The sequence below is a fragment of the Staurois parvus genome, unplaced genomic scaffold, assembly GCF_062004578.1.
Source record: "Staurois parvus isolate SC_StPar_1 unplaced genomic scaffold, SC_StPar_1.0 ptg000017l, whole genome shotgun sequence".
Lineage (NCBI taxonomy): Eukaryota > Metazoa > Chordata > Amphibia > Anura > Ranidae > Staurois > Staurois parvus.
Window position 1 is genome coordinate 5,436,022 of NW_028317813.1, and position 24,648 is coordinate 5,460,669.

Here is a 24,648-nt window from a genome sequence, read left to right on the forward strand (position 1 = left end):
GTTTTCATTGTGCACCATTACCACCTTCTAGCCGCCAGCGTTTTGACAACCATTGACATCATCAGTTGATAAGGAGGATGTCTGCTGCCTGCACAGCATCCTAGTTTGACCATCCCCTGCCCCTCTCCATCAATGCTGGGGGCACATTAGTTCAGTGATGGAGAAAAACTGAGGGAGAAACATTGGAATACTAGTCAGTACCAGTGTGCAGAAGTGTATTTGCTTCTATAATGTACAGCGCTGAGCAAACTTTTTGGCGCTATATAAATACTGTATAATAATAATTTGCTTTGTAATAATAAATCCCCTCTAATGCTGGGTGTCCTACATGTGTGGATGTTGCTGCGTTATATAGAACGATTAGAAGAGTTTTTCCCATTTTAGATGACAGACTGTCCATAATTGTACAGGGCGCCTTGACTGAATAAAGGTGGAGAAACACTGGGGTAGTGTATCAGGTGTAGTAGTGTAAGGAATGGCCTCCCCCACTCTCAGGTCGCCCCTCAGTACACACGTGCTCCGCTGTCTGTAGGCTTTTCAGTTGTGTCCTTGCATGCAGGGGGCGTGTCACCCGGGCACAGCCCCGCCCCCGAACTCAGTTATATGCCCGCTGCTCAGTGCTTTCAGTTAATAGAGAGCGAGCCGCTGAGTGCTGCTGGTCGGGACTGTGCTGGCTGGACTGCTGCTGCCGGGATAGGAATGACTTTCCGAAGGCTGAAGAAGCTTCATCACAAGGAGGACTATACCTCTCCGCCGCACCACACCATATACCGGGAAAGGGACAAGGCTGACTCTACCTACATGGCGCTGGACTGCTACCGGACGGATGACATGTACAAGGCGCTCATGGTCTCCGGCGGCACCCTGCCAAGAGCCAAGAAGGTAGAACTCCCGGTCATTGTGTACCAGTTGTAGGGGGAATGAAAGGGTTACACGGGGATCGCTGCATCTCCCGGAGGGGGGGAAGAGGGGGAGACCCCATACTGGGCTCTATTGATGTGAGGAACGTGTCTACAGAGCTGCCCTGTGTTGTCACAGCATTGTCCCTGGAGGGGAAGAATCACACAGGGTCGGCTGGGGGGGATGTCAGCCCATTGTTATGGAAGTCCTATTGTCTAGATGTGTCTTGTCAGGATCGGGGTGACTGCTCAGTGTGGGAGGGCACGGTGTACTCCACTGATCTCCTGACATCACTCCTCTGTAGGATAGTAATCCTGATCACCTGACATCATTGACTTCAGTCTTCTTAGACCTACATTTGACGTCATCACCTGAGATCATAAATCCCGCCCCCAAGTATGATACGATCTCCTGAGATCATAGTCCCCACCAAGTATGATACGATCTCCTGAGATCATAGTCCCCACCAAGTATGATACGATCTCCTGAGATCATAGTTTCCCCCCCCCCCCCCCCCCCAGTATTCTATGATCACCTGAGATCATAGTCCCCCCCCCCCCCACAAGTATGATATGATCACCTGAGATCATAGTCCCCCCTCCCCCAAGTATGTTATGATCACCTGAGATCATAGATTCCAACCCCCTCCCAGTATGACATGATCACCTGAGATCATGGATCCCCCTAAAGCATGACATGATCACCTGAGATCATGGATCCCCCTAAAGCATGACATGATCACCTGAGGGCATTGATCCTCTATTGATGATATTATCACGGATTTCTTATGGCTGATATAATCAATCAACATCACTGATCTCCTATATCTGATATGATCATTTGATATTACCCAGGATTACAGTACTCCTATCTATGATATGATCACCTGACCTCAATGATCCCCCTACCTGTACGACCTTGGATCACTTCACACAGCTGGATTTTGCGTGTCACTCATTGAAATCTTGCATCTCCAGTAGTAAGGTCATGTCAGATCAAGTATACAGAAGGTAAAAATAAAATGCGTTGTGAGAAATCACACCACCATTTGCACGCACTAAGTTAGCTGCGCTCTCTAATACAAGTGTGAGAAGTTAGTGGTTGGGGTTATATGTCTAGGAGCGTACAGTTTAGGCTCAGATTCCTGTAATAGGCGCACCTCACTTACCACATCTAGTTTTGCTCTGACTATATAGCAGTTATATGTGTACAAATGTTACCTCCAGGCCTCCATGATGTCAAGGGCTTGCTCACATAATGTCCATCAAGCTGCATTGATCTTCTTAAATCTGCACAGGCTCCAAATGAAAGAACATAGAAAACAATTGTTCTGTATGTGCTCCATTCATCATGCATTAAACGCAACACATCTGCATTTTATGTATTGCAGCTCACCACACCACAGCTTTAATTTTGTGACACTTAAAAAAGTTAAAGTAAACCGTACAATGCCTTGTAACAACACATTGCACCACCCCTGAACATTGTATTGTATGGGGGTGGATAAATTACATGATCTCTCCTTGACCATTCACAGATTGCCTTGTATTCTATGAACAGATCAGAAGACATTCTATGAATGTACTAGGCTAGGGGCAGGTAAACCACTGGATCACTTCACTATCACAGCTGCAGCTCTCATAGTTCGGTGCTACCAGTAGTATCCAGTAAACTGATGATGGATAGTAAAGTAATTGTAGGTGCTGTATTTTACACCCCATATCACACAGTTTTTTGGCTAGACATTTAGCTATATCGCTGTGGCTGGAGTTGTTCCTTAACTGTCTGGTCATTTTTTTGGTATCTAGTTACAGATGTTTAACCACAAAATTTAAATGAGATATTACCTATTACCGCACTTTCATAATAATAGTCCGCCGTGTGATTCACAGATTTAATTAGTGGGCATCTATCCATTGCCATGTTTTCTTGGCAGCGCCTGTGAAAGTCTCCAAAATATTAATGAAGCTCTGAGTTTTTGGTGTGCTTGTAGTGCTGTACTTCACAGGTACCGTAATGCTTAAGGCTGGCCATACGTGCATTGTTTTGTTTTTTTTGGTTTTTTTTTTAAGCCAGCAGATTGAACAATAAATGACTTGATTCCCCCATCCACACATTCATTGTGGATGGGACAATCCTTCCCCCTGAGCTCTACTCTATTCTGCTGGCTCCTCTCTGGCAGAGTACAATGATCAGTGTTGGCAGTTATAGCCAAGGGCACCAATCGTTTGGGCAAAACCAAACATGCTGGTTGTACACAATTCGATTGATAGTTTTGTCCAACCACTGTATATGCTAAATAGTAGATTCGCCTGTAAGATTTGGTACAATCAAACACACCACCTCAACAATATATGCCCACCTTTTGAAGTTTATCTTTCCAAAAAGTAGATTGGTAAAGTAGTAAACACAACTGTTGATCTGAGGTCAGTTGGGTCCTGGTGACAAGTAAAATGCCTTCCATAGTAGTGATCTAGTGGGACTTCTTGTTTTACAAGTTTTCTCTTCTCACTTTGACAGATGACAGCTTGGTGGAGCTGTCATCTACTTCTACAGCACTGCTCCAGCAAAGGGACATTCAGCTATATGCTCCTGGTGTTTGTAGATTACATTGTAACAAATGGGAAGTTTTATTGCATTGCTATAATAGATACTTCAGTGGCATCCTTGCTGCTAAACTCAAGGTTACCGTCAGTCTTGCTCAGTTGTACAGGGTCCTCTCCTGTACTGAAATGGCTTTTCTGATTTCACTGCACACTGTGAGCTTCTCAAAGCGCTAGAAGCTGCAACAAGACTGATAGCCAAACTTATTTCCTGACTGGAGAACCTCCAACCTCATCTAAGGCCCCATGTACACAAGACACTTCTGAATGATGGAAACGGACTACTGGAAAAACGTATATTAAAAAACGTCTGTTTAGCTGAGTTTGCATACCACGTTTATGTACGCTTGTGTTTAGAAGTGTTTTTTTAAGATACCCTCAGGAGACCTTCCAAAATGCCAAGAAAGCACTGAAAAACAGTAAAAAATTAACTATTTCAGACATTTTGAGAGAGAGAGCAGAAGCAGAGAGCAGTATTTGTTGAGATTAGTTGTTTTTTTTTGTGGTATTTGAATGTGTTCCAGCTCATTTCTGTGCAGAAATAATCGCAGCAGTGTTTAACATATTTTTTTTTTTCATGCAAAACCTCAAAATATGGTGTGCCAGGTCCATTTGAGTACCAGGAAAACACTTTGCATGCATTTTTCATGATGAAAAAAAGGCTCTGGACATCTGGAAATGGAAGAGTTAAAAAAAAATAATTTTAAGGCACAAACCATCTGCCTGCATTGTATAGAGCAACATAGAGACCCAGTGCTGACATTTCTTAGCCTAAAATAAGGTATATAATGAAAATAGGCTTATTTACAAATGTCACTTGCGTGCTTATTGGGTTGTTAGGATGCACCAGTGTATCGGCCACTGACAATAATTGGGCAAAAATAGGGTTATTGGCATTTTGCCGATAGAAAAAAAAAATGGTGCTGATAATGGCATGCTGCATTCCTTGGACTTCAATGCACAATGACTTCAGGGCAACGTTGGCATCTCGTGGACGTCAGGGCAAAGTTGGCGTGTCGTAGACATCAGGGCAAAAATGCCAGCCATATTAAATTTTAAAAATGTTTTGAAAACGGCCTGTTTTGGTTTTCGGCCAAGTGCATGCTGAATTTTCAGTTTCAGAACCGGAATTTTCATTTCAGTGCACCACTAGTTATCAGGAAAAGCAAAATATAAGCAGATTAAACTTCAGCTTTAATGTCTGTGCTTTATGTCCCTCCATTCACTGTGATTGGTTAGGGTGAAAACTCGATTTATAGGCATGATCTAGTATGGCAGCACACCAGTTAGGTTGGTTTAGTTTGGATGTGGTCTTGTGTCCCATCTTGATAAATGCACTGTATATTCTAGCAGCTAGGCATAGGAGGTACATTTATACCTGTGCATTACAATGTGTCTTCCAGTAGACATTGTCACATACCAACACATTGTACTGCACATGTATTTTTGGATGAAACCTCAGTGGGCATCCTTGCAACAGAGGACCTGCAACCCTTTTTTTCCCATTGAAGCTGAGGGATGTTACTCTACCTATAGCAATGTGCATTTTGTGATGCAGGATATGCATTGAGAGCCCATTGGAAATGAATGGGCACACCTCCAAAACATATACATAATACACATTACAATGAATAGTTGTGAATGTGGCCCCAAAGGTAGTAGTACGATTTGCTGTTCTCATAGATTAAATCTTAGAAAAATCTAACTGATGTGTAACCAGTCTAAGTATTGGGAAATAACCAGCTTAAACTGTAGACGTGATCTTAAAAGGACTCTGTCATAGGAGATCAATAGAGCCTGTCATTACTGAACTCTGCTTTGAGAATGCTAGTTTCCTGGCTGTCAATTCTGGTGCTTTGTCTTCATTGTGGTGTAAGACACTGATCCAGAACAAGTATAGATGGAAGTACTTCTGACACTTTGCTGACACTCATTTACAGCATGCTTCTTCCAGGGCTGTCACTGAAGTCAGACTCAGCCAGGCATCTAGTATTTTCAGCTTGTAATTACAGCCACCATACTTCCATCATGACAGAAACACTTTAATGTAAACCTTCCCAATATTAACCTGTCTAGATAAAAGTATGGTGGTTGTTTAAAACTAATCTTGCTGGAGGGAGCAGTTATGCAGGCCATAGACGGGGCCGTTCATCGGCCGAATTGTCAGCCGATAAACGAAAAATCGGTCGGTGCCGATGCTGCCACCAATGTCCACGAAAAAATTTTTTCGTAGCTTTTCCAGCATGATCGATAAATAAATGAGCAGATCCGCGAAAAACGGCTGATGGGCTGGCCCCACTAACATCGTGAATATCAGCCAATTTTTCGTGCGGATGAAAATTCGGCCGATAAACGACCCGTCTATGGCCTGCATAAGTCTGTATATGAACAAATATAATCAAAATATGAAGCCAAAGCAAGTAAAAACATGCCAGCTATGTCAAAATGACTTTTCAGGCAAATATTGGGGCAGCACAGTGGCTAAATGGTTAGCACTTCCGCCTGGCAGTACTAGGGTAGTTGGTTCAAATCCCAGCCACGGCACCTCCTGCCTGGAGTTTGCATGTTCTCCCTGTGCCTGTGTGGGCTTCCTCCGGGTAGCAGACTTCCTATCCTAGGATGGCAAAGCACATATGTTTCTGTAACTTTGTAAGAGTAGTGTTGTCATACTATGACAGGACTACAGAACTGCCTCTCCCATTACTTTGGGGTTGAAGTGTTTTTATAGTCAGCTTAGACAGCTGATTACAATGTAACTGACAACTGTATAGCGCAGGAGCTTTATTCACTAAATCTGATTTCTGCCAGGATGAATAGATCTCATTTTCCCATTTATTGAAAAGATATAAACAATGTGTTTTAGTATATTTAACAGGCCAAAATAAAGCGAATTAGAGGAGTTCCTGTCTTGAATCATGGTGCAAATTTGACTTCAATAGTCCTAGTGCAGTTCAAGCAAAGCATTAGATTGCATATTGTGGGCAGCCATAGGAGGAGGCCTGAGCTAGTCCAAATCCACCTGAGCCAGCCCACTAGGAAGCTGTCGCTGTACTGCACCAGTCATAAGTGGCTTAGGCATTTCCTGCCCCAAAAGCTACATGTATACACTTCCTTTAGTGTATGTTGGGTTGTGGCCTGGTAAATGCCAACACCTCAAATGATTGGCCCAGTCCTAGTAGACTTAGGTGGGTTCATGGCTGAACTCAACCCTACATGACGGCCAAGTATTCACAGCAGGATATAAAGGATACAATGTATGGGGGTAATTGTACATTGTGTATTGGGCTTCCCTCCAAGGATGCTGAGGATTCCACCTGGAATTCTGTTAAGTGCTGTGTTGTACTTTCCTAAAATACAAACACTAAATCTAATTCAGAGAAATATAATTGCTTTAAGCTGGATCCTACATTTGGCTCAGAGATAAGTTGTCAGTTATGCAAACGTTTGGCTATTTACTTGACATGGAAACTAGAAAATCGAGTTGAGTAAAGCAAGCTTTAGGCTGATTTTATTATCAAACAAGGACCTAATTATTTACTAATTTGCATGCACAAATGAGTGCCAAAAGAGCACATCTACGTAGAGAAGCATCTGTCAGTTTTCTTTCTATGAATTTTGCACAAGTTAAATCTTTTCAGAGATTATTGCATTTGTGATTCTTATAGAATGAAGTACAAAGAGTAAGTGGGGATTGATATATATCTATCTAGAGCGATGTTCCTATTTATTCATGGTCTGTAATGGACCAATCTCATGGTGTCCTACACACTACAATAGACTGACCTACGTTTTACAATGCAGCCCTTAAGGAGCCAATTCTGTTATTTTAATGCCATAAAAGTAATGGCCCCACAAATTACAGCTGGCTACTTTGTTTTCTTTAATCTCACTTGGGTGTAAATTGCTGGCATGGACTTGATGACACGGCCACAAGTCCTGCAGTATAACCAGAAACAATGGTGTCCCGAAAGTAGGTGAGAGCCAGCCATTCGGTCATGTAACTCACATAGGCCTCTTTTTTTTTTTTTTTTTTTTGATCCATCTGTGCAGCCATGCTGTAATATGGGAGAGCCAGCCAAAATATAGGTCACTGTTAAAGCTTACTCACATGTGCAGATCTATGTAAAGTTCCTAGTAGAAGGAACGGCATTCTTGACTTTCGCTTTTTTTTTTTATTATTTTTATGAGGAAGCTCAGGTTATGAGCAAAGGAGAATATCTTCCCCAGCTGTCAAGTTAAAGGGCATGTCACTTCTAATAGACAAGTTATTTTCTCCCTGTAAATCAAGCTTGTCAAGCCACTGTTTTTTGGGCTGCATGGGGTCCTCACACAATTTTCTCTGGCCCGCAGGCAAGATTTAAATTGACGGAGACCCCAAACCTTTCTGCAAGCTAGTTTGGCTACATTTTATGTTTTGCAGCTGATAGTTTAGAAAATGTCTTCCATCACATATGAATTCTGATTATTGTAGCATACACTCCTATGTATAAACCCATGTTATCTTGAATCCAAATAAATTGAATTGGTAAAGAAATATGAACAGAATGAGTCCTTTTTCTAACTGTAGTAATTGAATATATATATATATATTACCTTAGTAGAACATAGTTCTGTTGATTTTGTAGCCTGAGCTGCCTAAAGCTAAACTTTGGGGGGGGACTTCCCTTGCAATGGGGCTCTCCCTGCATTGTAAGGCTTACATTTTCATCTATGCCTTAGGTAGCCGAAACAAGGGCTTTTACTTGCCTTATCCCTCACTCCCCCAGCAGCCAATACCCAACTCTTCTTGATATGCCAGGTTGTGGACAGTCCCCTGGTGTCCTCAAAAACAATACAGGGCTTTCGGTCCCGCATTGTACTTTATGTCAGTGCCTGTGACTACCAGGGTGCCTTAAGCTGGCCATACACTTTTTTTTTTAGTTTTTTTTTTTAGTTTTTTTTTTTTCTTTTTCCTGTCTTAGCAGATTCCTCCATCCACACCAATGAGGTGGCTGGAGGAATCCCCACCTGGACATTGCATTCTGACAGCAGCACCTCTACTGTCAGAATACACTGAGCAGCAACAGCGGGTGATTGACTGAAGCTACTGATGTTGGAATATTTTCCCATTATGTCCCTTTGACAAAAGTCGATCAAACGATTGACGTATCTCGAGCTGGGACAGCCACACGCTGATTGAAATCTGTCTGGTACCTGCTAACCTAGCCAAATTTCAATCAGTGTATGGCCAGCTTTAGTGCCATTTCACACCAGGAATCGTACAGGAGTGCACTCTGGTACTGTGCAATGTATGATTCAGTGTGATGAGATTCTCCTAGATTGTAAGCTCCAAGGAGCAGGGACCTCCTATCCCTCTTGTATTGAATTGTATTGTTGCTGTATTGTCTCTTTATATTGTAAAGAGCTGAGCAAACTATTGGTGCTATATAAATCCTGTATAATAATACTCAGCTTATTCATTTGAATGAGCTGAAAACACACTGAATTGCACTAAAAGTAGTGCATGCACTACATTAAAAAATACACTGCAACCAGATCACATGGTGTTCTGTGCTGTGCAACCTGGTCGAGACCAGTGCACTGCATTTGCCATCTGCATTTGGGGTGTTGGCAATTTATTGACACCCTCAGCAGTTCACACATCCAGTGTGTTTGGAATGCAGTGTGGGAAATGCAGAAAGGCATTCCAGTGTAAACCAGCACTTAGCGAAGATGCTATGGTGGCTGGACTTTCAGCATACAGGAGCAAGGAATTTGGTAAGCGATTCATCCTGGTCACCTAGTCAAAAATTTGCATTTTACCTTGCAGTGCAGGGGGAGCTTCACTGCAAACGGGAGTCAAGTGTTAAACTGCCCATACAGATGGCTAGTATCTCTGAATCCCAGAGATTACCATGTGAAAATTATGTTCACAAACCTGTTTCCTAATGTTGAACCTATACATGGCTTATTTATCTTCTAGTATCCTTTTCACTAGGATCCCTGAGCTACTTTGCCTATGTAAATAACAAGTGCACACACTGGTGACTTATTAATTGTTCAGTGCACATTGTGTGTCCCCTGAGAGCCAACCTTTCACCAGCAGCCTGATTGCTGGCATCTTTGGCTGAGCAATTTTGTGACTTGTTATACAGAACATTTGCCACTAGGTCTTTTGAAGTCATAGTAGCATATTAAAGTTAATTCAGCTATAGTACAAGTAAAAAAAAAGTAATGGGAGTTGCTATGGTTAGCACTTCTTTCTGAAAATGCAGGTTGTTTGGCTGTCTTGCAGGTTTCATAATTTCACTGACTCAGCACATGCACTATATTGCCAAAAGTATTAGGATGCCTTCCTTTACACGCACACAAACTTTAATGGCATCCCAGTCTTAGTCCGTAGGGTTCAATACTGAGTTGGCCTACCCTTTGCAGCTATAAGAGCTCCAATTCTTCTGGGAAGACTGTCCACAAGGTTTAGGAGTGTTGTCTATGGGAATGTTTGACCAATCTTCCAGAAGCGCATTTGTGCGGTCAGGTACCGATGTCGGACAAGAAGGCCTGGCTCGCAGTCTCCACTCGAATTCATCCCAAAGGTGTTCTATTGGGTTAAGGTCAGGACTGTGCGCAGGCCAGTCAAGTTCCTCCACTCCAAACGCTCATCCATGTCTTTATGGACCTTGCTTTGTGCACTGGAGCGCAGTCATGTTGGAACAGGAAGGGGCCATCTCCAAACTGTTCCCACAAAGTTGGTAGCATGAAATTGTCCAAAATGTCTTGGTATGCTGACACCTTAAGAGTTCCCTTCACTGGAACCAACCCCTGAAAAATCGCACACAATAATCCTACCTCTACCAAACTTTATGCTTGGCAAAATGCAATCAAGCAAGTACTGTTCTCCTGGTAACCGCCAAAGCCAGACACGTCCATTGGATTGCCAGACCGAGAAGCGTGCTTTGTCACTCCAGAGAACATGTCTCCACTGCTCTAGAGTCCAGTTGTGATGTGCTTTACACCACTGCATCTGACGCTTTGCATCGCACTTGGTGATGTAAGGCTTGGATGCAGCTGCTCGGCCATGGAAACCCATTCCATGAAGCTCTCTACACACTGTTGTGCTAATCTCAAGGCCACATGAAGTTTGGAGATTTTTAGCTATTGACTCTGCAGACAGTCAGTGACTTCTATGCACTGTGCACTTGAGCATGCGCTGACCCCGCTCTGTCATTTTATGTGGCCTACCACTTCGCAGCTAAGTAGCTGTTGTTCCCAGTTGCTTCCACTTTGTTATAATACCACTAACAGTTGACCGTGGAATATTTAGTAGCAAGGAAATTTCATGGATGGACTTATTGCACAGGTGGCAACCTATCACCGTACCACGCTTGAATTCACTGAGCTCCTGAGAGCGACCCATTCTTTCACAAATGTTTGTAGAAGCAATCGGTTTACCTAGATGCTTGATTTTATACACCTGTTGCCATTGAGGTGATTGGAGCACCTGAATCCAGTGATTTGGAGGGGTGTCCCAATACTTTTGGCAATATAGTGTATCTGTAAATTGGTTCTAACCATTTGGGGCTTTCTTGTTCAATTTGATCAGCATGGCAGTCCGTGCTAGATAGTTGGCCTCCTGTAAGTGACTGCATAGCAGTATTCAGGCCAGGAGAGCTTTCTCGTCACATTTCTGAAGAATGTGACGACTCCTTCTTACATTTGTGTGGCTTGTGTGTTCATAGTGTTCCTGTTTCTGGGTATTGTGTTGAAATGCTAGTTACTCGCTTCAGTTGCTTCAGTATACATTACGTATATGTATTTGTTTTCTGAGAGTTGTCCATCTACGAGGCTAAGCAGCCTGGCAAGAAGTGCCCAAAACTTGAGAGCCAAGAAATGTAACTCTATTTTGGTAAATGGATGGACCAATGTGTCCCTGCAATCAGGTTTTAGACCTCTTCCGTCACAAGGCTGTTGATTCATAGAGCGTGTATTATGAAGGGAATGTACATTAAACTGTATATTTTTTGTTCAGTTGTGTTTCAAAGCAAGCCTGTTCAGAGCGTTGATTGGCTGGGAGGGGTCACAGTTGAGTATTCCCTGAGATGACAAGGATCTGCACCATTCCTTATTTTTGTTTGTTTTTTTCCCCCTCAAAGTAGATCTATAGATTAAAGTTCATGTAATCTTTTATTTACTACAGGCATTTATTTAGCACCGTTAATTCACACAGTGCATTATTCACATCAGTCCCTGCCTTCAAGGTGTTTGGCTTACAATTGAAGGGTCCTCTTTCCTATATGTGTATATACATGCACAGTCTGTCTTGGGCAATTTCGACTCGAGCCAATCAACCTACCTGCATTTCTTTTGGCGTGTTAGAGGAAAATGAGTGCCCAGAGGAAACCCTTGCAAGCTCAGAGAGAACATACCTACTCCATGCAAATAGTATGGCTGGGATTTGAACCAAGGACCTTAGTGTTGCAAGGGCTAACCACTAAGCCACCTTGCTGCTCCACACAGTGGAAGTTTGTATTGCCTTTTTCTGCAAAGATCAATTTTTGGAATGATTGGTGGCCAAACACAATATAAAATCTGCAGGTACCTTTAACAGACAGAGATTAGCTGCTGATTTTGTGACTGTTAAGCTGGACATACATAGAGCAAATTCCAGCCTGTTCTTGTTGAACTGATCAAAATTGATGCTGTGAGTGGTCCTGTTGGTGAACCTCCCACCCAACCTCTTTTGATCTGAAAATTGTCAGTTGAGTAAGATACCATCACTGTTCAGGTGCTCTGACAGCTGCATATTCTGGCTGTCAAAATACAATAGCTGACAGGGGAGATTTGCTCATCTATGCTTTTTAGCCTGTATGGGGGAATTGATAGATTTCTTTGTGTATGGCCAGCTTTATTTATTTCTGCTACTGTGTTTGGCAGCCCTGATTAACCATATGTGCCCATTATACATTTTGTGTCATAATTAACAAGATTATGGTATAAAATGTGTGTAAGTTAGACTTCTAAAGCCTCATCATGGTGACAAAGGTCACTTTTGTTTAATTAAACATTCTAATTGAATGGCATATGCTGTGACACTAGTAATCTTTGAACAGGTTTGGCACCACTTAACCCATTTTCTGTCTGGCAAGCTACACTGGTAATCAGTAAATGATTTGTCGGCTGCTTTGTCCCCTTCTATTTGCATTTTTTCTTTATCCTATTTGTCTTAATCTAGTTGTTTTTGCTGGTGGCACTTTGCTCACAGACTGCTGCCTCTCACTTTTTCATGATCCTTTTTAATAATAGATTTGTTTTTCTTTGCTGTTAAACAAGAAATGGCATGGTGGTCACACCCTGTCTCTTTAAATTGCCATAATTTAATTATTGCTTTGTTTAAGCTGCATTAGCCTCTATCCTTTTGGAAGCAGATGGTTCATGAAGTTGGGGACAATAAGAAGATTGAGCTTTTGATGTGAATAAACAGAAGCTGGGACATGTTCCAAGAGATCTGTAAAGCACATAAACATATTCAATGTAGAACTGTATTGTTTTACAGTTTTAGGACTTTTATGTACTTTGAAATAAATCGGAATTGTAAGGAAGGCATTGCCCATTGGAGTATTGTTATTGCGTTTTGACAGGTTGCCTAGAAGTTTGACAGTTATGTCTGAATGAAGCTACTGTATGTAATCAGACTTTGTCCTCCCTCCTAAGTATCTTTATTTTTCACTGCTCCTATGGACACGAGTCTGACTGGTTTTAAAGAGCTGAACTGGTTTTCCAGTATCTGTTGAGTAACAAGCACCTGCAAAAAGCAAAGTCAAGATACCCTGGAGGGTTGTTTATATGTTTGAGCACAGATGACCATGTCATTTTTTTAGTGTCCCTTTAATATTCCCTTTCTGTGTAATATGGTTGTTCTGGGAGTCCTTGGTATGTTTTTGGGGTTGTTGTTTTTGTTTTTTTTTTTGTTTTTTGCTTGCATCTTTAGAACTTTATCTATTTCTATACCAAAAGTAAATAGCAGGGCTCATCCATGTCTCAATTGATGTGGAGTAGTATAAACAATTTGGATTTATGGTGACAAGCAACTATATATGCAATATTCTGCTTCTGCAATATACTATAGGTATACACAAATTTTCGGAAGACGTGAATATCAGTAAGTTGTTCTAGCTTTCCATTTGTGTCTCTAAATCAAAAATGGGAAAGTTAGGAAAAGGTGTCTATGCCTATGGATATTAGAGTGTTTGTAATTAATATTGGAGTTTTCTACTGCATTGTGTTACTGTAGTCATAAATGTGTTATTAGGCCCCATCAGTAGACAATGTAATTATAAGTAGTTTGCAGACAGTGAAGTCAATGCTGGGCCACTTTCTGGAACCATATAGCTATCATACCTAATGTCTAACTTTTTTCAGGGTTTGCATTTGTTTGCTGATGCCCAGACTTGTTTGGTCCATGATTGCCATGTTACAATAATTTGTCCACTTAAATTGGAATCTGGTTGTAGATGGTTGCAACCTGTTTATTGATCAACAAAAGAACCTCATTACATCTAGATTGCAGGCAAAAATTTGGTAAAGTGTTAATGCCTTTTTATTACGAGTGGCCAGGGGGTGGCCCACACAGGCAGGTGAGCCACATTTTCTCCTCCCATTGACTGCTCACCTAACTCCTACCATACAGCTGGAGGAGACTGTTTACATGGTGCAGTCACTACAGATTTACTGCAGCATGTCCAGTTGACAGGTGGGCATCATTTGTCAAACTCATCCACTCAAGTTTCTGGGGCTGCAACTGCTAGCCAGCACTTGGCGTACATTTGTGGTGCATTAGTCCCATTGAAAATTGTCGCTGGCAAAAAAAACCTGCAAATTTGTTTTTCAGAGAATTGATGAGTGTGACCCTAGCTGTAATCTGCCATGTTTTTTATTTCCTAGGACAAGAGGTAAGGGGAGCAGTTCCTTGGGAAGGATGGCAGAGAATTATTGAATAAAGTATTATGTTGTAGCCTGTACCCACTGGAGAGTCACTCCATTTCTGACTCAATATAAAGTGTAGGGAAAATTGTCCCAGACAGCGGTTCTAACAATTACATACTTCTTATACAAAATGTTTGGGGTTGGAGTATAAAAGGTGGTGGTTGGTAGGCAGCCAAATTGAAGCTGTCAGACGATGGATGTCTTGTGTCTGTGGCAGTGTGTACATGATCACCATTTGTTAAGCTGTGCTAGCAGGACATCAAATAGCTGTCTACACTTCCCATATTCTGGGAAGACTAAACACTTCCCAGTACTTTCATTAACAACACAAACAATACAATGGGACTTTCCAAAAGCATTTTATTAAAGGAAAATTAAAAGGCTTAAGTGCAAACCATCATTTTTCCACATAAGTAGTACATCTATATATTCAGGATTGTACTTCGGCATGTTAAGCGCTGTGACTCACTTAACTTGATGATTTATCTGGTTCATATCTGTTTATTAACTTGATTCTTCAAATTTTTTAAACAATTGTTCTTTTGCTACAAATGTTAAGTTGACTTAGAGCGTCAATGCATAATTCACATTCCTGGCTGTGTGAAGTTTATTCCAGCGATACTCTCACGTTGCCCCCCCCCCCCACGCCTACTTTAAAGTTTGAAGTTCCTATTCACATATTATAAATGCACTTGGAACAGACTCTTTGCCTACTGCATCTGACACTTGTTATGAGCTGTGAACCTCAAATCAAACAATGGAAGAAATTGTCTCTGGAAATGAATTGAGAGTTATTAAAATATATGCTGGGCAGTGTGAAAGAGACTTTTATGAGGGTAGACTGGGAAAATAAAGGCCTTCCCTCATAGGTCTGTGAGAAGGGCAAGTGTTTAACTATGGGTAAATGTGGCATATGAGGAAGAATCCAGTGCACGCTGAATGTCATTTACATGTTGCATGCAAATGTTTTGGTCTTTTACGTGTAATGAATACGTCAGCGTAATGCATTATAAAATTGGCACAGGAGTTTGGAAAGAATGGCTCATGTGTTCATTGTTTCTGCAATTTTATACTTACAGATCTCCTTTCTTCTTAGCACTTGTGTGTTAATGGACTGGACATTTTTCGATGCTTTGTTTACGACCTACTGCTACTTGTATAATGGGCCGCAAACGTGTGAACCCAGAGTTACTGGTTTTTAAAGTGGATGTAGTGGGTACACGGTCACATAGTGAGGTTGAAAAAAGACAGTCCATCTAGTTCAATCAACAAGAAAGATATTGAAACCCCCCATATACATAATCCTATACCCACAGTTGATCCAGAGGAAGGCAAAAAACCCCAATAAAGTATAATCCAAATTTTCCAGTAGGGGGAAAAAATTCCTTCCTGATCCCCCGGTAGGCAATCTAATATTCCCTGGATCAACTACCACTGATGTTGCCTATAAATATTATTACAGTATCCAGTTATATTATGTGCATTACCCCCCGTAAAGAGTGCTCCCTTGTCCTCTGTAATGACCTGAAAGTGAATAACTCAACACCAAGTTTACTATTTGGACCATTTACGTTTTTAAACCTGTTGATCATATCCCCTTTAAGTTCCTTTTTGCAAGAATAGACACTAGAGAGATAGTCTGTGCTTGTCATGTGAACATTTGACCGTACAAGCTAAATATACTTGGAATATTAGAAGTGTTACATGTGCCCTTTCTACCCAGAATATGCCTCAGCCTTGTTTGATTTCAGCTCAGCTGAAGACTCCAGGTTTTAGGGTGGCCTTGGAAATCAGGATGGTCATTATGTCATTGGTACCATGATCACCTTGGCCATCTTTAGTGGATGTACTTTGAAATTGACAAGAAAGCCATCTACTGTTAACAATGATGAGGGCTTTGTACACATGGTTTTCAAAAACAAGTGCTTGAAGCATCACAGTAATATGAAGACAGATTACATAGCATGTTGGAGAAAACTAAGGCTACGTTCACACTAGCCTTGTTTGCAAGCAGCAGACAGGCATTTGGGAAGCGTTTTACCGCTTCCCAAACGCCTGTGAAAATTCTGCACATTGCAGCACATGGTGCTGTTCACACGGGAGCGTTAGCATCGTGGCAAAACGGACGCCTCTGGTCGAGTTAGGAGGAGTTGAAGCCTCCTATCCAAGTCTGTGGTGCCACTCTGCAAATGCCGGGCGTGTGCGGTTGTGGGGCATTTCCGGAGCGTTAACACCATTTAAACTTCATTATAGGTGCTTTGCAAACTCCTAGCAACCACTGCTAAACCGCGCATGCAGCATTTGCGGAGCATTAAAAAACGCTCCGCAAACGCCGGACCAACGCTTGTCAAACGCTATAGGGGCGTTTGGCAAGAGTTGGAAAAACAGTCAAGTGTGAATGAGCCCTTACTTTCCCGTTCATTCTTATTGCCCCTCCGGAAGTAGTGTTGTCTTGAAGTACTACAACGTTGGGAGTATTTTTAGACTTTTGAAAGATTTTGTTTGGTATATTTATTCATATTGCAGTCATGTATTGAACATATATCCTCCTCCTGCATTTCTGATTGGTTCCTGAAATGACAGTTGCTGAAAGCTTTATTAGTAAACATGAGACTGCCATCCTAACTGACTGATATATCTTTGTCATTGTTCTGATGCAAGTAAAATATTAAAAGCCTGAGTGGGAAGGAAGTTTGTCTTTAATGTTTGGAAAGGAAATTAGTGTTGTGATACAGATTCCTATAATATGCAGGTCATCTCTTTATTTCCATAGAAAAGCAATTGTGGTGATTGTTATATAAATATTCATGCTGAGACTTGCCTGAACCAAAACTTTGGTTATGTCCTATATCTAGGGCCACCTCCAGTCTTTTTTTGAAAGTCGATGTTAATTAGTCCTCTCATTAACAATTTGTCCAGAGACATTTACACATAATGTATTTAAAGTATCTAATCCCAGATTAACCTTCTGAATTCCTTATTGTTGTCTTGGGAGCTCATTTAAGATTAGTGCAGAGTAGCTTGTTGCACTCAATTAATGTCTTTGTTTGAAAAAGCCCCAATAATTCCATACTGTATGTAGTATTAAGGGGCACGTAGGCAATATATAGTGACTTCTCTTAGCCTGTCCCAGCTGCTATAGCTCTGCTGTTTAGACTCCATAATGCATGAGATGAAATTGTTGCCGTTGTAGCGTAAACTGTCATTTGACCATCAAAGAGGCACTTGTCTGTATGAAATGGATGCTAGTGACTTGTTTGGTTATACAGCACTTTATTGTTTAGTTTATTCCAGCACTGTGATTTCCTTTTATATCTGAAGTGTATACATTGCTTCTACTACTTATGCTGGTTTGGTGACCACTATGACTTCAGTGTACACTCCTCCCAGAACAAAGGAGGACAGCTTGATGTAGGGGGCCTCAAGTGCAGACCTAGACATCACCAGAAGGCTGCATATAATCAGTAAATGCAATGCATGTCTGTAGCCTCCCAACAGCTTTCTGTAGAGACAGGAAAAAAATTAAGATGTGTGAGAGAGAATCCAAGTCGCCAGTCAAAAGAATGTCTGTAGAGGCCTTGAGGGCCACTCAGGTTCCACCAGGACCCCACCGATATATAATATAATGGCTGATACATACAGTATAAGTTGTTTTTGCAATGCAATTTTTTGCAGATTTGCTATATCCTTTTTTAAAGCCCGAAAGATCTGGACAATCCCACTGATCCTTGTGGTCACTCTAAAGCTCGCCATACACTTTGGAACAAATGTTAATATGAAATTCTCAGAATGTTCAATGGCTTGACTAATGTCGTTCTAAAGTACTTTAAAGTTTATTTTTGGCGTGAATGGACTTTCCTGAATGAATAGCATGTAGCTGTTTAGAAATTTGTTCATTCTAGGAACATTTTTTTTTTTTTTTTTATCCTGCTCCTTCGAATTTTCTCATCACATAAGTTGAAATGAATGTCTATTTGGCCCACTAACAATTAGAAAATGAAACCAATGTTTTTTAAAAAAAAAAAAAAAAAAAAAAAAAAAAAAGGAATAAAATTCTACTAGTGTATAGCCAGCTTGAGTATCCTTATATTGGTCTTAGGAAAACCTCTGTGTCCATAAATAAGTACCCAAGCAGGGACTGCTGATGGATACTGCTAGATAGATCTTGTCATTGAAGGACCTTACTAGCTAGACCACTGCTGTTTATGCTGCGCACACACCTTTGTGTAAATTTGTGGACATGTTTTAATCTGTTGTTTTTTTTTTTTTTTTTTTTTTTTTTTCTTTTAGGGTTCTCCAATGGGCTGGAAGAACGTGAGCCAGACATCTGAACATTACAGGTAAGCTATCTCCTCCACCTAGCTCCATGCGCTCCTTTTGTTTCCTGCATTTGTCTCTATATAGGTGTATATACAAGGGGCATTCAAGTCAAACCTGGACTTTTGCGTTTATATAATTAAAGAACTAATTTCAAGGTGTAGAACCTGCATTTATTTTGACATACTCCCCTGCTACATTTATACATTTATCTCTGCGTTTAACTAATGCCTGGAAAGCTTAGGCATAGAGAGGTTTGTCAGTACTCCTGAACCATCCTAGGACAGCCTGCTTCACTTCATCATTGTGTTCACTGGTCCCATGAGATTTGTCTCTTGTGCAATTTCACGACCGGTTATGCCATTATTCGGGATCAGGTGTTCCATGTGTTAAATGTTCACAGGGATGACTGCTGCGGGCTGGGAACCGCCATGGCCGGGATAGTCACTGATGGACATACAGCCATCTTTGAAACATTTACACCAATCAAATGTCTTACTGTGGCCAAGAATCTCATCACCATACTGTGCTTGATGTCTTCTGTAGATATCCGTGACTTTTACACCTTCATTCACAAGAATCTTCATCACCACACACTGTCCCATGCACACATGATCCCTGTTGTCTGTTATCTTGATTAACTGTCTCTGGACTGGCCTGCAACATGTGCGACACCTATCAGTTATAGGACACACTTGCCACTTATTAGTGAGTGTAGTACCACCATGCTAGCATCCCTGATTATGCCTGTAACATTAAGTCCCGGCTTGACTTGAACGCCCCCTTGTAGTTTAAAAAAAAAAAAATTGGCCTTTAAAACCATGTTTTGTGCTAAGGAAGCACTTTAGGATCACCTTGGATATTGATCTAATTTCCATTATTTACTTGCATTGATGTATACGTTTGCCAGTATGGAACATCTTATTGTCTCAGTATTGATTATGATGTAAATGAAGCATATGGTATTTGACCTCTGACTTTGCTTAGTAAACTTGTGCAAGTAGAAGTACAACAGTAATAGTAGGCACACAAGTACTATGGTTTCCTAAAGAGGATCCTCAGTTCTTTTAGTGTGTGTTTGTTGTTTTTTTTTTTTTTTTTTTCCCCCACTTAACAAATATACCGGGTGCATGCAAATCTTATGGCATGTTAATGTTTTAGCTGTTTTATGTAGAGTTTGTATTTGGCTGTACAGGAAGGATGGCCATATTAGCGCTCATGTAAGGATGCTCAGTGCTCAGTTTCCTGCTGTGATCCTCTTATCTTAAAGATAAGGCCTGTCTGATAGAAACAATAGACTCTACATTAATATATATTAATATATATATATATATATATATAAAATTTATTTGCTCTTTGTATAAGTAGGTAGTGTTTGCTGGTCCTTTAATTCACTGGACAAAGTCTGTGTCCCTTTAAACCATAGATGCTGCCATCTATATCAAAGTAAAGCACCGTCAATGCTTCTCATAAGCAGACCATAGATGGTTCGAATCTTTCTTTTTTTTTTTTTTTTTTTTTTTTTTTTTTTTCCAACCATTTGTGGGTGAGCTGGTTGTACCCAAATCGATTGCTGTGCAACTTGGGTACAACCAACCTGTCTGAATTATCATGCAACCATTGCCACTAGCAAAAATCACTGTTCTCCTAGTGGGAGAACACAATAGCTCAGCAAGAGAGATTCCCCAATCAACACTGACTGTGACCCATGTGTGCAGTAAAGAAAATTGCATCATCTATGACCATCTTTTGTATTTAAATCTATAAATTTGCAAAAAGCCAAATATATTAATTTTCTTACTTTTGGATGGAATACAAAGTCATTAAAACCCCTGGTAGATTTTTTTGCTATCTGTTACAATGAAGAATTTTCCCTTTACCTTCTGTTCCTGTGGACACAACCGAAAGTGAGGTTATATCTTTAAAATGAGGTCAGTCCCCTGTAAAGCTTGGCCATACACATGAGCTGAACGAGAGAAATCAATTCCCCCCCCCCCCCCCCCCCCATCTATTCTAAATGGCAGATCTCTCCTGCACTTGAGGCTGTCAGAATAATCAAATAGTGGTTGCATTTGGGATTTGATGCAGTCGCTGTTCGGCCAACACCTAGGTACATTGTTCTTCAGATCAAAGAATGTCAGGCGAAAGCATGCTGTCAGTCACTTACCGCTCAGATTTTGGGTGGTTCATTAGGAACTGGCCAGAATGTGTTCCATATGTAACTGGCCTAAGACCGTTGTCTCCAGAAAGTGTCCCCATTGAGGGGTTTCTCCTCTATTCCTGTTCCGATAGCAGTGCTAAAATATGTACTTTCCCTAACTCTGTCCCAATTACAGTGGTCATGAGGATAAACAGAAAAAGTGGATTTACGTAGCTGGGACAGACAGCAATAATCTAACTGGTTCTATATGCTCACACCACATGTGGTGTGATTACATTGGGCGGCTTTTCCAGCGCAGTCCCTCCGCATAGACAAGGCAAATTGCATGGTTTGCTATGTGCCTGGTTTACACCACTGCATTGCGGTGATGTGCGGGGCGCAGTGCAATGAAAGACTACTGCACGCAGTACTTTTTTCAGAGCAGCGCAGTGTGAGGCAATTCTCTACCTAGCACTACCTGGCTGACAAATTAATGTTATGAGATGTCTGTGTTGCATCTCAATATTCGTTTGTTTAAAAAAAAAATAAATAAATAAATAAAAATGTGCGATGTGCCGAGCTCAGCACATCATCACTGCACTGATTTCGGCCCCACCACTGCGTTGCAATGTAAAGGCTGTTGTGAGCAAGCCCTAAATCCTTACCACTCTATTCTAAACCAATAACGTTTTGCCTGTAGATCAAGTTTATTGAAGTCAGAGCTCTTGTTGAACTACATTCAATTATCTAATTTTATTTTTAAGCAGTTTAACATTCCCCAGTAGCAGTACGGTGCCTGCAAATTACTTATGTTTGTTAGATTCTTTTCTTTTTTTGTTTTTGTTTTTGTTTTCGTAATGCCTCAGTATGTTTGCTAATGACAAAGTGTAAAAACCGTACCATTAATGATGGCATCTAATTGGCAACATATGTGCAAAACTGGACTTTAAGAGACCCCATATAAAGGCCTATTGAGGCATGGTGGGTGTTTGGCTTTGATAATGAGAGGCCCGAAGCCTTGTTATACAGAACAATGGTCTGTATTGTGCAATTCACAGTCCATATGCTTTGTCTTGTCTACTGGCAAACTGCAGTGAAGATGTAGGGGGAAAAAACACTATACAAAAATGGGAACAATAAATTTTTTTTCCTTCTCTTTGCAGAAAAATAGTTACTTTGGAGAAGGAAGAATCTGAAACTTTTGGGTTTGAGATTCAGGTGAGTCCAGTCTCCAAATCTTTTGGTGTTTTTTCTTACTTGAAGGTATTTCTAATACAGTAGTGTGGCTTTTGTGTTGTATCTTATTTGTCTGGTATGTTGATGTGAATGATATATTAAATGACTTGTTAGCTAAAAATTCTGAATAATGCAATGCCACCTAAAAGCATATGCTTTCCCTAGATCTTATTGATTTTTCATCCAATCTAGCAATTGATCTAATAATTGAATCTATTAAATATCAAACTATTGTTTAATGCAACACCAAAGGATATGTGTCCGTCTTCAATTATTTTGACTTTTGATAACATTCACTGGGTGCTGAAACTGTCACTGGAAGAATCAGCATTGATTATTTAGGTTGTTCAAATGAGTTGATCCTTGGCCAAAGCAATTGGAATTTTTCAACCGATCAAATCTTTATTTTCAGTATAGTTCTGCAGACATGGTTGAAAGGTGTCAATAGTGGTGAAGGCAGTCTATTTGCACAATTCCATCACAACATCACAGAATTGGATCTCTAAATGTATCTTCAGTTTAGAGCAGTGTGTGCAGCAAGCTTTTCTAAATTTGCAACATTTTTGGCAAGCTTTGATACTTTTACTGAAGCCTTTAAAGCACCCTTCAGCACTAGTGTGGGATGTTGAACTCCGATCATATTTGATTTGCAGACTGTCACTTTTTAAATAAGAATTCCAGGTATGGAATTTTTTTTTTTTTTTTTTACATCGGTATATTAGGCCAACATGGAGCAATGAAACTGTGCATATACTATACCTGTGGGATCCCTCTAGAAGCTGGAAATCACTGAAGTAGACACCACTACCACCATGATCTACACTAGTTTCTGGGTCCCATAACGAGCGACTGTCTTGATGCATTGTGAACACAAGGTTGGCTACTCAGCATTGCATTTTATCAATTAATGCACATTGTTCTATAATTGGACAGGGTGGGGCAGTTATGTTCCGCTCTCTGCCCCATCCAATCAGAGAATGCTTTGCATTCATTGAGAGAGTGCCTTCTCTGAAAGGCGCACCCCTGCCGGACAAGGGACCTTTCCTGTTACAGTAGGTACAGTGTTCTTTTCTTTCAAAGCTCTATTTTTCATCTGTGAACACAGAGCTGATGTTACTTGCCAAAAAGCTCCAGCTTTGTCTTAATACATTTTTCTAGAAGTATTGTGGCTTGTTGGTAAGCATTTTGGCACAATCCAGCCTGGCTTTTATACATTTTCTTTTGAATAGTGGGGTCGTTCTGGGTCTTTTGTCTTGGAGTCCACCATCCACTAAAATATGACGGATGGTGAGATCAGACACTGATGTACATTGAGCTTGGAGAGAAGTGTATCTCTATCTCAGTCAGAGGCAGTAGTGTCTTAGATTTCACACTGCAGATATACAGATTTGAGGCTATAGGCACATGCATCCTCACATACAGGGAAGTGCTTTTCCAGGAAGAACTTTGAGACAAATGTGTAAATTTTTTTTTTTTTTTTTTTTTTTTTTTTTTTTTTTTTTTTTTTTTTTAGGGTACTGGTTAGGCACACTAAGCATTTCTGGATGACATTTTTAATAGCAGTTCTTTACTGTTGTGGTTGCATGTGGTGAATAATTGAGAAGTCTTTAATTAGCAGTTCCTTGTTTATCACTTGTCCAGTGGATTGGCTTTCATTTTTGGCTTGGCAATGTTTATTTGCATTGACTTTATCAGACAGAGGAACTGGGGCCAAACTTTTTGTGACAATACAAAATGGTCACCTTGGCTAGACTAGGGAATATTGCCCCATCTTTGAGTTTGCAGAAAAGTTGTCTAGACATTGAGGGTTTTGTTGCTTGCTGGCAAATTGTCTAAAATTGTTTGTTTTTTTTCCATCAGACTGCACAGTGTAAGCCACATCTCCTAACATGTTTCAGCATATGTGTTTTCTGTAATGCTTCTTCCTTTTGGTGTTCATCTTTTTTTCAGAGTTTTTACAGTATAGTTGTAGCCTAGAAAATGACAGGTTCCCAAATATATAGGAGTCTTACCTATACACCTTAACTTATCTCTTTATTTAAAGAAGTTGCGTAAAAACAGGGCATATACCAAAATACCAGGTGTATCGCAGGACACAGTAGCTGTCTAACAGAACAAGCACATTATCAGAAAAACCACATAAAACATGTACTCCACTATAACCAAAAGCTTAACAACATCAACCAGAAAGATCCATAGTTCCCCGTTTGCGCACTTTTCCTCGTTAGAGACCCAAAATGAAGTGGAACCCCATGTCTGGGACCACTAAAAACAAATAATGGACTAAACCGGGATACACCTTAACTTGAATAGCTGACAGCTCTTCCAAGTAACCCTGTGTTTAATGGAATATGGAGGCAGATATTTATGATCACCTTCTGAAAATGATGGTTACCAGGTTGTTGTGCTGAACCCTTCACTCCATTACTTTGACCATTGACCTGGAACAAATGTGCAGATCAGAAATGTCGGCAAACATTAGGAATCTTT

The 24,648-nt window shown here is 40.7% G+C and overlaps 1 protein-coding gene across 1 annotated transcript in view; it reads left to right on the plus strand.

Moving 5' to 3' along the window:
• The first annotated feature begins 637 nt into the window (after nucleotides 1-637).
• The window catches only part of TAMALIN (trafficking regulator and scaffold protein tamalin), a 38,662-nt gene continuing 14,651 nt past the window's right edge, over nucleotides 638-24,648 (plus strand). Inside the window, exons 1-3 of the mRNA XM_089679174.1 lie at nucleotides 638-882; nucleotides 18,756-18,805; nucleotides 22,086-22,140. Of these exons, the coding sequence (XP_089535300.1) occupies nucleotides 700-882; nucleotides 18,756-18,805; nucleotides 22,086-22,140 (288 nt within the window). The 5' untranslated portion in view covers nucleotides 638-699. The remainder of the gene's footprint in view (nucleotides 883-18,755; nucleotides 18,806-22,085; nucleotides 22,141-24,648) is intronic.